At 36.3% G+C, this 14,093-nt stretch overlaps 1 protein-coding gene across 11 annotated transcripts in view; it reads right to left on the reverse strand.

The window, feature by feature from the left end:
• The window catches only part of prom1a (prominin 1a), a 212,905-nt gene that overhangs the window by 156,584 nt on the left and 42,228 nt on the right, over window positions 1-14,093 (reverse strand). For all 11 annotated transcript variants that reach the window (XM_061891624.1, XM_061891621.1, XM_061891631.1 and 8 more), the window contains exon 2: window positions 2,439-2,497. In XM_061891624.1, coding sequence (XP_061747608.1) covers window positions 2,439-2,497 — 59 coding nt within the window. The remainder of the gene's footprint in view (window positions 1-2,438; window positions 2,498-14,093) is intronic.

Consider the following 14,093-nt stretch of genomic DNA (forward strand, 5'->3'; position numbering starts at 1 on the left):
AGTAAGCACTAATAACTACTAGTAACCACAACTAAGCACAAGTAAACACAAATAAGCACTGATAAGTACTAGTAAGCACTAATAACTACTAGTAACCACAACTAAGCACAAGTAAACACAAATAATCACTGATAAGTACTAGTAAGCACTAATAGCTACTAGTAACCACAAATAAGCACTGATAATTACTAGTAGGGGCTAAGAAAACTACAAGTAACTACTAATACGCACTAGGAACAACAGATAAGCACTGATAAGTACTAGTAAGCACTAATAACTACTAGTAACCACTAATAGGCACTAGTAACCACACATAAGCACTGTTTTTTGCTAGTAAGCATTAATAACTACTAGTAACCACAATTAAGCACTACTAACCACAAATACGCACTGATAAGTACTAGTAAGCACTAATAACTACTAGTAACCACTAACAGGCACTAGTAACCACAAATATGCACTGATAAGTACTAGTAAGCACTAATAAATACTAGTAACCATGAATAAGTACTAGTAACCATGAATAAGCACTAATAACTACTAGTAACCACTAATAGGCACTAGTAACCACAAATATGCACTGATAAGTACTAGTAAGCACTAATAAATACTAGTAACCACTAATAAGCACTAGTAACCACAAATAAGCACTGACAGGTACTAGTAAGCACTAATAACTACTAGTAACCACTGATAAGCAGTAGTAACCATGAATAAGCACTGATACTTATTAGCACTAAAAAAACTACTAGTAACTATTAGTAAGCACTAATAACCACAAATAAGCACTGATAAGTACTAGTAAGCACTAATAACTAATAGTAACCACTAATAAGTACTAGTAACCACAATTAAGCATTAATAAATACTAGTAAGCACTAACGACTACTAGTAACCAATAATAAGCACTAGTAACCACAAATAAGCACTGATAAGTACTAGTAAACACTAATAACTACTAGTAACCACTAGTAAGCACTAGTAACCATGAATAAGCACTGATAAGTACTAGTAAGCACTAATAACTAGTAGTAACCACTAATAAGCACTAGTAACCACGAATGGTTACTAGTAGTTATTAGTAAGCACTAATAACTACTAGTAACCACTAATAGGCACTAGTAACCATGAATAAGCACTGACAAGTAGTAGTAAGCACTAAGAAAACTACTAGTAACTACTAATAAGCATTAGGAACCACAAATAAGCCCGGGTAAGTACTAGTAAACACGAATAACTTCTAGTAACCACTAGTAAGCACTAGTAACCATGAATAAGCACTGATAAGTACTAGTAAGCACTAAGAAAACTACTAGTAACCACTAATAAGCACTAGGAACCACAAATAATCCCTGGTAAGTACTAGTAAGCACAAAAAAACTACTAGTAACTACTAATAAGCACTAATATCTGTAGATTTTACAGTAAAAACAGAGTCAGCAGAATGTTACTGTAACAAAATACAGTGTTTTTACAACATAAACTAATACAGTAATATTACATATGTTTGTTTTTTGTGTTTATTTTACAGCAATTTTTTTTAACTTTAATTAATTTACAGTAAGACACCGTAAAAATAAACCACATATTTTACAGTAAAAACAACTGGTAGCTTAGTCGACAGAATTTTACTGTTAAAAAGAATAAAACCACTGTAAATGTTCCATTTGATATACATATATACATATATATATATATATATATGTGTATATATATATATATATATATATATATATATATATATATATATATATATATATATATATATATATATATATATATATATATATATATATATATATATATACACATTACAATTTAAATGATAACTTTATTTGACATCATAAGTCAAACAAGTATTTATTTCTGTATTTTGAAAAAAAAAATGTTTGGAAAGTATGATTAATTAGTATGAAATTATTTTTAATACTGATATCGATCACGTGTCGACGCCGATACACAGTATATTGATATCGTTTTATCACCGAGCCCTACTCTCTGTGCATTACACTCTGCTTTAGGGTGACCACTATTCCCCCCCGACAGTATCATCACTGTTCATGTGGGCTACATTCAGAGACCCCGCCCCCCCACAGATGTTCATAGAATTAAATAAAGAAATCATCAGAAAAAAACAGTGTAGTTAGCTAACTTGGTAGCGTAGCACTGATCGTTTGCACCATACTGAAGAAGAATGTAAATATGAAGAAGCTGCTGATGGTGTGTTTGATAGTGAAGCATTCTATTGTATTGTGTAATATTCCGAATATCTATGTAATATGAGGGCTGTCTATTATCTGTGTCTTTATTCGGACACACACACACACACACACACACACACACACACACACACACACAACACACACACACACACACACACACACACACACAAACACTTTCTATTTGTGTCTAGAATGTGAAATGTGGACCAGACTCACCTCCTGGTACTCGGTCTCAAAGACTTCCAACTTGTCCTTGGCCAGTCTGACCAGGAGATCTGCAGGACAACAAAGCCGTGGAATTTATTGTTGGAGCACATTACTTCATAATAATAGTACAATAATGACATGTGTTCATAATAATGATACGATAATGACATATGTTCATAATGATGATACATTTAGTGACATATGTTCATAATGATACGATAATGACATATGTTCATAATAATAATACTATAATGGCAGACGTTCATAATAATGATACAATAATGACATATGTTCATAATAATGATACAATAATGACATATGTTCATAATAATGATACAATATTGACATATGTTCATAATAATGATACAACAATGACATATGTTCATAATAATGATACAATAATGACATATGTTCATAATAATGATACACTTCTTGACATATGTTCATAATAATGCTATAATAATGACATGTGTTCATAATACTGATACAATAATGGCATACGTTCATAATAATGATACACTTAGTGACATATGTTCATAATAATGATACATTTAGTGACATATGTTCATAATAATGTGATACACTTAGTGACATATGTTCATAATAATGATACAATTAATGACATATGTTCATAATGATACATTTAGTGATATATGTTCATAATAATGATACAATAATGACATATGTTCATAATAATGTGATACACTTAATGACATATGTTCATAATAATGATACGATAATGACATACAGTATGTTCATAATAATGATACAATAATGACATATGTTCATACTAATAATACAATTAATGACATATAAATAGACAATTATTGATTATTCATAATACTGATAAAATAATGACATGTTCATGATAATGATCAAATTAATAAAATATGTTCATATTAATTATACACTTAGTGACATATGTTCATAATATTGATGCAATAATGACATTTGTTTATAATAATGATACATTTAGTGACATATGTTCATAATACTGACATGTTCATAATAATGATACAATGACATATGTTCATTGTAATGATACACCTATTGACATATGTTCATAGTATTGGTGCACTTGACATATGTTCATAATAATGATACAATGAATGACACACATTCATAATGATACAGTAACATATGTTCATAATAATCATATAATAATGACATATGTTCATAATAATGATACAATAATAACATATGTTCATAATAATGATACAATAATAACATATGTTCATAATAATGATACAAATACATATATTCATAATACTTACACTTAAATGCATATGTTCATAATAATGATACTAATAATGACATATGTTCATAGTACTGATACATGAATGGCAAATGTTCATAATACCGATACGATAATTACATATGTTCATAATAATGATACAATAGAGACACATGTTCATAATACTTATACAATAATGACATATGTTCATGATAATAATACTAATAATGACATATGTTCATAGTACTGATAAACATAATGACATATGTTCATATTAATGATACAATAATGACATATGTTCATAGTACTGATACACCTATTGACATATGTTTATAATAATGATACTAATAATGACATATGTTCATAGTACTGATACATGAATGACAAATGTTCATAATACCAATACGATAATTACATATGTTCATAATAATGATACAATAGAGACACATGTTCATAATACTGATACAATAATGACATAGGTTCATGATAATAATACTAATAATGACATATGTTCATAGTACTGATAAACTTAATGACATATGTTCATAATGATACAAAAATGACATATGTCCATAGTACTGATACACCTATTGACATATGTTCATAATAATGATACTAATAATGACATATGTTTATAATAATGATACCATAATGACATATGTTCATAATAATGATACTAATAATGACATATGTTTATAATAATGATACCATAATGACATATGTTTATAGTACTGATACAATAATGACATATGTTCATATTACTGATACCATAATGATATATGTTCATAATAATGATGCATTAATGACATGTGTTCATAATAATGATACAATGACATATGTTCATCATATTGATACACTTATTGACATATGTTCATAATAATGACATTAATAATGACATATGTTCATAATGATATAAATAATGACATATGTCCATAATAATGGAACTAATAATGACATATGTTAATGATAATGAAACACTTATTGACATATGTTCATAATGATTATACTAATAATTACATATGTTCATAATAATGATACAATAATGACATACAGGTGTGTTCATAATAATGAGACAATAATTACATATGTTCATAATAATGATACAATGAACGATACATGTTCATGATGATAAAGTAATGACGAATGTTCATAGTACTGATACACCTATTGACATTTGTTCATATTAATGATACTAATAACGACATTTGTTAATAATAATGCAATAATGACATATATTCATAATAATGATACAATAATGACATATGTTCATAATAATGATACAGTTAATGACACATAGTGTACATAGACGGCCTAGTGTGTGCTACTATTTGCTACACAAAGAGGATAACTGATGGTCGTCATGGTTACAGTAAGTCAGTGCTTCTCAATTTTTTCTCTGTTCTGCCCCCACAAGGAAGGAAAAAACCTTCTTTGCAAAAAACTACTAAACGACGATAAATACAACAATTCAACATGTCAAGATTTAGGCTACAGTACATTTTTATATGTATTTATTTATTTATTTTTAATATTTTATTCGTCTCCGGGGGGGAATTTGATGTTCAGTATGGAAAAAAGCTGGCAGCTTAGTTGCCAGAATTTTACTTTTAAATGGACATTGTTTTTTTCCAACATGATATTGTTCATTGAAAAACTGTAAAAGTATTTTTTTTATCTTTTTTATTCTGGCAACTCTGACAGTTTTTCTACCGTAGGCAAAAAAAAAAAAGTACTGTCTTCCAATTTACAGTAAAAACATAAAAAAATTCAGAGAATCTGGAAAAATCATTGCACGTAAGCCATGATATTACGCACTTTGGACCCCTCAGGCGGTACTGCGTCAAAAAGCCACATCAGTGTGTAAAGGATATCACCACATGGGCTCAGGAAAACTTCAGAAAACCCCCGTCAGTAACTACAGTTGGTCACTACATCTGTAAGTGCAAGTTAAAACTCTACTATGCAAAGCCACAGCCATTTATCAACAACACCCGGACATAATTTTTTTGCGGACGGAATGTAAGAATAGGTTGAATGTTGGAATGGTTTGAATGTTGAAGAGTTTGAATTTCCAGGAATTAGGTTCGGAACTTGGGAAAGTGTACATTGGCCAGTTGGTCTGGTATTATTCGTGGCAGAATAAGAGAGAAGAACTATAGTAAAGTTTCAAGTATGAGCAATAATAATATGGGCTGCTTGCAATGGTAGTAATGAAAAACAGTAAAATAAAAAAAAATATTTTATTTGTCTCCGGGGGGCAAATTTTGTCTTCATTAGGAGGGACAAACTGTAAAAAAATGATTATTAATCCACTTGTTCATTTACTGTTAATATATACTTATTTTCTGTTTGAACATGTTCTATCTACACTTCTGTTAAAATGTACTATTCACTTATTCTTCTCTTCTTTGATACTTGACATTAGTTTGGGATGATACCACACATTTAGGTATCGATCAGATACCAGTGAGCTGCCTCAATTTTTTTATACTTACTGAAATATTGGATAATATTCTGTTTAAAAGGTATGCAATTAAAAGCAGTACATATATTTTTTTCTGTCAAAATTCATCAAATCCATGACATTTAGTGAGAAAATATGAAGGTATTAAGTCGCCCGCTGGCCTGTTCTATAAATAGCAGCACTTACCAGTGAGCTGCCTCAATTTTTTAAATATTGCTGAAATATTGGATAGTATTAAGTTTAAAAGTTATGCAATTAAGAGCAGTACATATATTTTTTTCCGTCAAAATGAATCAAATCCATGACATTTAGTGAGAAAATATGAAGGTATTGAGTCGGTCCTATAAATAGCAGCACTTACCAGTGAGCTGCCTCAATTTTTTAATATTTGCTGAAATATTGGATAGTATTACGTTTAAAAGTTATGCAATTAAAAGCAGTACATATATTTTTTTCGGTCAAAATGAATCAAATCCATGACATTTAGTGAGAAAATATGAAGGTATTGAGTCGGTTCTATAAATAGCAGCACTTACCAGTGAGCTGCCTCAATTTTTTAAATATTTGCTGAAATATTGGATGGTATTACGTTTAAAAGTTATGCAATTAAAAGCAGTACATATATTTTTTTCGGTCAAAATGAATCAAATCCATGACATTTAGTGAGAAACTATGAAGGTATTGAGTCGGTTCTATAAATAGCAGCACTTACCAGTGAGCTGCCTCAATTTTTTCGTACTTGCTGAAATATTGGATAGTATTAAGTTTAAAAGGTATGCAATTAAAAGCAGTAAATATATTTTTTTCTGTCAAAATTGATGAAATCCATGACATTTAGTGAGAAAATATGAAGTTATTGACACATATCATGTGTCAATAAATGGGTTTGCAGACCAGATAAAGTGATGTGGGTCCCAGGCTTCAAGTCCCTAGGGGGTGGGGGGTCACACAAAACCCCCCCCCTTCTATCTGAGAAGTGAACAAAAAGGTCAGCGTGCCGTGTTTCACTTTTCCAGGTCGACTTTTATGTGCCTTTTGTCGTCTTTTATTGTGCGTTGTCATGTGATCGGGGCGGAGGAGGGCAGTCGGATAAAAGCCGAGTCGTCATCTTTTAGCTTTATTTTGTGTCTCTCCTTACACTATTAACTCCCATTCTGGCTCGGGGATTACCCCGTTTGGGTTTCAGTACACCGGTTTTTCCCCCAAAGAGTGGGGCGTGTGACCTCAGCAGCGTGCTTTATCAGTATCGTGCTTCAGAAAAACACCGTGCACTACGAAGCCGACGAGTCACGGATGGACCAAACCGACCCCGAGAGGGACAAGCGGTAGGAAGTGGATGGATGGGTGTTGCAAATAATCCTGACTTCCTCAATTTACAAAAAAAATCGACCCCGAAAGGGAATAAGCGGTAGAAAATGGATGGATGGATGTTAATAAAGTTATTTATATACACAAAAAAAGTATTTAGTCAGCCGGCGATTGTGCAAGTTCTCCCACTTAAAATGATGACAGACGTCTGTAATTTTCATCATAGGTACACTTCAACTGTGAGAGACAGAATGTGGAAAAAAAATCTAAGAATTTTAAAGAGATTATTTGTAAATTATGGTGGAAAATAAGTATTTGGTCAACCATTCAAACCTCTCACTGATGGAAGGAGGTTTTGGCTCAAAATCTCACAATAAATGGCCCCATTCATTCTTTCCTTAACACGGATCATTCCTCCTGTCCTCTTAGCAGAAAAACAGCCCCAAAGCATGATGTATCCACCCCCATGCTTCACAGTAGGTATGGTGTTCCTGGGATGCAACTCAGTATTCTTCTTCCTCCAAACACGAGGAGTTGAGTATATACCAAAAAGTTATATTCTGCTTTCATCTGACCACATGTGCTCTCTGGCAAAAATTCAGACGGGCCTGGACATGCACTGGCTCAAGCAGGGGGACACGTCCGGCACTGCAGGATTTGATTCCCTGTCGGTGTAGTGCAGGGGTAGGGAACCTATGGCTCTAGAGCCAGATGTGGCTCTTTTTGATGACTGCGCCTGGCTCTCGGATACATTTTAGCTGGCATTGCTTAATCTGTGTCGGCCCTGTGATGAGATGGCGATTTGTCCAGGGTGTACGCACCTTCCGCCCTAAGGGGACAAGCGGTAGAAAAGGAATGGATGAATGGATGTCCTGAATTAGCTGAATTGGTTGGTGTTGGAATTGTTTAAATCGGTCATGAAATGTTGAAGTTGTAACAGTTTTTTAATTGAAAAATTCCTATAATTTCAGGAAAACCGGGAATTTTTCTAGTTTCTTTATCAACTTGGTTGTTGTCCTGAATATGAGGAGTGTTTTGACGGTGGGACGGTTGAAATGGGTTGAAAAATGTCAACTTAAGAAGGGTGGAAATAAGTTCACAAAATAACGGGAATTCCTAGAAATGTGTTGAATGTGGAAAGATGGTAGTTTGTTATGTCCAGGATGAGTTGAATGTGTTGAAAAATGGCCAATTCATTTTTAATGGGAAAAATGCAAAAAAAAAAAAAAAAGGAATTATGGAAAATCCAGGAATTTTTTTAGAATTGTTGAAGTCGAGCAAACAATTCCTGAACAGGCTATGTAACTGTGTGTAGTTTGACTAAATAAATAAGTAACTATGTGTAGTTTGACTAAATAAATATGTAACTATGTGTAGTTTGACTAAATAAATATGTAACTATGTGTAGTTTGACTAAATAAATATGTAACTATGTGTAGTTTGACTAAATAAATATGTAACTATGTGTAGTTTGACTAAATAAATATGTAACTATGTGTAGTTTGACTAAATAAATATGTAACTCTGTGTAGTTTGACTAAATAAATAAGTAACTATGTGTAGTTTGACTAAATAAATAAGTAACTATGTGTAGTTTGACTAAATAAATATGTAACTATGTGTAGTTTGACTAAATAAATATGTAACTCTGTGTAGTTTGACTAAATAAATAAGTAACTATGTGTAGTTTGACTAAATAAATAAGTAACTATGTGTAGTTTGACTAAATAAATATGTAACTATGTGTAGTTTGACTAAATAAATAAGTAACTCTGTGTAGTTTGACTAAATAAATATGTAACTATGTGTAGTTTGACTAAATAAATATGTAACTCTGTGTAGTTTGACTAAATAAATAAGTAACTATGTGTAGTTTGACTAAATAAATAAGTAACTATGTGTAGTTTGACTAAATAAATAAGTAACTATGTGTAGTTTGACTAAATAAATAAGTAACTATGTGTAGTTTGACTAAATAAATAAGTAACTATGTGTAGTTTGACTAAATAAATAAGTAACTATGTGTAGTTTGACTAAATAAATAAGTAACTATGTGTAGTTTGACTAAATAAATATGTAAACAGGTTTAAGGACTGAACTTGATCCGCTCCAAAGGCAGAAAGTGAAGAAGAGGAAGGAAGATGTGGAACAAGCTGAGGCGGGGATGAAGAGCGGCAGCAAGGTGAGGAAGGACATGTGGACATGAACACATGAACATTAACACATGAACATGAACACATGAACATGAACACATGAACACATGAACATGAGCAAGGAGAGAGAGGGAGAGCAAGTGTTGATGAGACAGTACTAGCAGCCAAACACTAAGCTCCGTGCTAACAGGCTTAGTGAGCAGAGTAGGAAAATAAATATGTAAGTAAGACACACTTCCACACCACTACTACACAACACTACTACACAACACTACTACTACACAACACACACTTCCACACCACACACTTCCACACCACTACTACACACACACTTCCACACCACTACTACATACACTTCCACACCACTACTACACAACACACTTCCACACCACTACTACATACACTTCCACACCACTACTACACAACACACTTCCACACCACTACTACACACACACTTCCACACCACTACTACATACACTTCCACACCACTACTACACAACACACTTCCACACCACTACTACATACACTTCCACACCACTACTACACAACACACTTCCACACCACTACTACATACACTTCCACACCACTACTACACAACACACTTCCACACCACTACTACATACACTTCCACACCACTACTACACAACACACTTCCACACCACTACTACATACACTTCCACACCACTGCTACACACACACTTCCACACCACTACTACATACACTTCCACACCACTACTACACACACTTCCACACCACAACTACACAACACACTTCCACACCACTACTACATACACTTCCACACCACTACTACACACACTTCCACACCACAACTACACAACACACTTCCACACCACTACTACATACACTTCCACACCACTACTACACAACACACTTCCACACCACTACTACATACACTTCCACACCACTACTACACACACTTCCACACCACAACTACACAACACACTTCCACACCACTACTACATACACTTCCACACCACTACTACACACACTTCCACACCACAACTACACAACACACTTCCACACCACTACTACATACACTTCCACACCACTACTACACACACTTCCACACCACTACTATACACACTTCCACACCACTACTACACACTTCCACACCACTACTACACAACACACTTCCACACCACCACATAGCACATTTCCACACCACTACTACACGACACACTTCCAAACAACACACTTCCACACCACTGCACGACACACTTCCACACCACTACTACACAACACACTTCCACACCATCACACCACACATTTCCACACCACTACTACACAACACACTTCCACACCACTACTACATACACTTCCACACCACTACTACACAACACACTTCCACACCACTACTACATACACTTCCACACCACTACTACACAACACACTTCCACACCACTACTACATACACTTCCACACCACTACTACACAACACACTTCCACACCACTACTACATACACTTCCACACCACTACTACACAACACACTTCCACACCACACACTTCCACACCACTACTACACAACACACTTCCACACCACTACTACATACACTTCCACACCACTGCTACACACACACTTCCACACCACTACTACATACACTTCCACACCACTGCTACACACACACTTCCACACCACTACTACATACACTTCCACACCACTACTACACAACACACTTCCACACCACTACTACATACACTTCCACACCACTACTACACACACTTCCACACCACAACTACACAACACACTTCCACACCACTACTACATACACTTCCACACCACTGCTACACACACACTTCCACACCACTACTACATACACTTCCACACCACTACTACACAACACACTTCCACACCACTACTACATACACTTCCACACCACTACTACACAACACACTTCCACACCACACACTTCCACACCACTACTACACAACACACTTCCACACCACTACTACATACACTTCCACACCACTGCTACACACACACTTCCACACCACTACTACATACACTTCCACACCACTACTACACAACACACTTCCACACCACTACTACATACACTTCCACACCACTACTACACACACTTCCACACCACAACTACACAACACACTTCCACACCACTACTACATACACTTCCACACCACTACTACACAACACACTTCCACACCACTACTACATACACTTCCACACCACTACTACACACACTTCCACACCACAACTACACAACACACTTCCACACCACTACTACATACACTTCCACACCACTACTACACACACTTCCACACCACAACTACACAACACACTTCCACACCACTACTACATACACTTCCACAGCACTACTACACACACTTCCACACCACTACTATACACACTTCCACACCACTACTACACACTTCCACACCACTACTACACAACACACTTCCACACCACCACATAGCACATTTCCACACCACTACTACACGACACACTTCCAAACAACACACTTCCACACCACTGCACGACACACTTCCACACCACTACTACACAACACACTTCCACACCACCACACCACACATTTCCACACCACTACTACACAACACACTTCCACACCACTACTACATACACTTCCACACCACTACTACACAACACACTTCCACACCACTACTACACACACACTTCCACACCACTACTACATACACTTCCACACCACTACTACACAACACACTTCCACACCACTACTACATACACTTCCACACCACTACTACACAACACACTTCCACACCACTACTACATAGACTTCCACACCACTACTACACAACACACTTCCACACCACACACTTCCACACCACTACTACACAACACACTTCCACACCACTACTACATACACTTCCACACCACTGCTACACACACACTTCCACACCACTACTACATACACTTCCACACCACTACTACACAACACACTTCCACACCACTACTACATACACTTCCACACCACTACTACACACACTTCTACACCACAACTACACAACACACTTCCACACCACTACTACATACACTTCCACACCACTACTACACAACACACTTCCACACCACTACTACATACACTTCCACACCACTACTACACACACTTCCACACCACAACTACACAACACACTTCCACACCACTACTACATACACTTCCACACCACTACTACACACACTTCCACACCACAACTACACAACACACTTCCACACCACTACTACATACACTTCCACAGCACTACTACACACACTTCCACACCACTACTATACACACTTCCACACCACTACTACACACTTCCACACCACTACTACACAACACACTTCCACACCACCACATAGCACATTTCCACACCACTACTACACGACACACTTCCAAACAACACACTTCCACACCACTGCACGACACACTTCCACACCACTACTACACAACACACTTCCACACCACCACACCACACATTTCCACACCACTACTACACGACACACTTCCAATTGACACACTTCCACACCACTACTATCCGCACTTCCACACGGCACATTTCCACACCACTACACGACACACTTCCAAACAACACACTTCCACACCACTACTACACGACACACTTCCACACCACTACACAACACACTTCCACACCACTACTACGCGACACACTTCCACACCACTACACAACACACTTCCACACCACTACTACACAACACACTTCCACACCACTACACAACACACTTCCAATTGACACACTTCCACACCACTACTACATGACACACTTCCACACCACTACACAACACACTTCCAATTGACACACTTCCACACCACTACTACACGACACACTTCCACACCACCACATGGCACACTTCCACACCACTACTACTCGACACACTTCCACACCACTACTATATACACTTCCACACCACCACTATACACACTTCCACACCACTACTACTCGACACACTTCCACACCACCACTACAGACTTCCACACCACAACTACACAACACACTTCCACACCACTACTATACACACTTCCACACCACCACTATACACACTTCCACACCACCACTACAGACTTCCACACCACTGCTATACACACACTTCCACACCACTACTACAGACTTCCACACCACAACTACACAACACACTTCCACACCACTACTATTCACACTTCCACACCACCACTACAGACTTCCACACCACTGCTATACACAAACTTCCACACCACCACTACAGACTTCCACACCACTGCTATACACACACTTCCACACCACTACTACAGACTTCCACACCACAACTACACAACACGCTTCCACACCACTACTATTCACACTTCCACACCACCACTACAGACTTGCACACCACTACTATACACACACTTCCACACCACCACTACAGACTTCCACACCAGTGCTATACACACACTTCCACACCAATACTACAGACTTCCACACCACAACTACACAACACACTTCCACACCACTACTACAGACTTCCACACCACAA

This window comes from Nerophis ophidion, linkage group LG29 (assembly GCF_033978795.1).
Source record: "Nerophis ophidion isolate RoL-2023_Sa linkage group LG29, RoL_Noph_v1.0, whole genome shotgun sequence".
NCBI classification, from domain to species: Eukaryota; Metazoa; Chordata; class Actinopteri; order Syngnathiformes; family Syngnathidae; genus Nerophis; species Nerophis ophidion.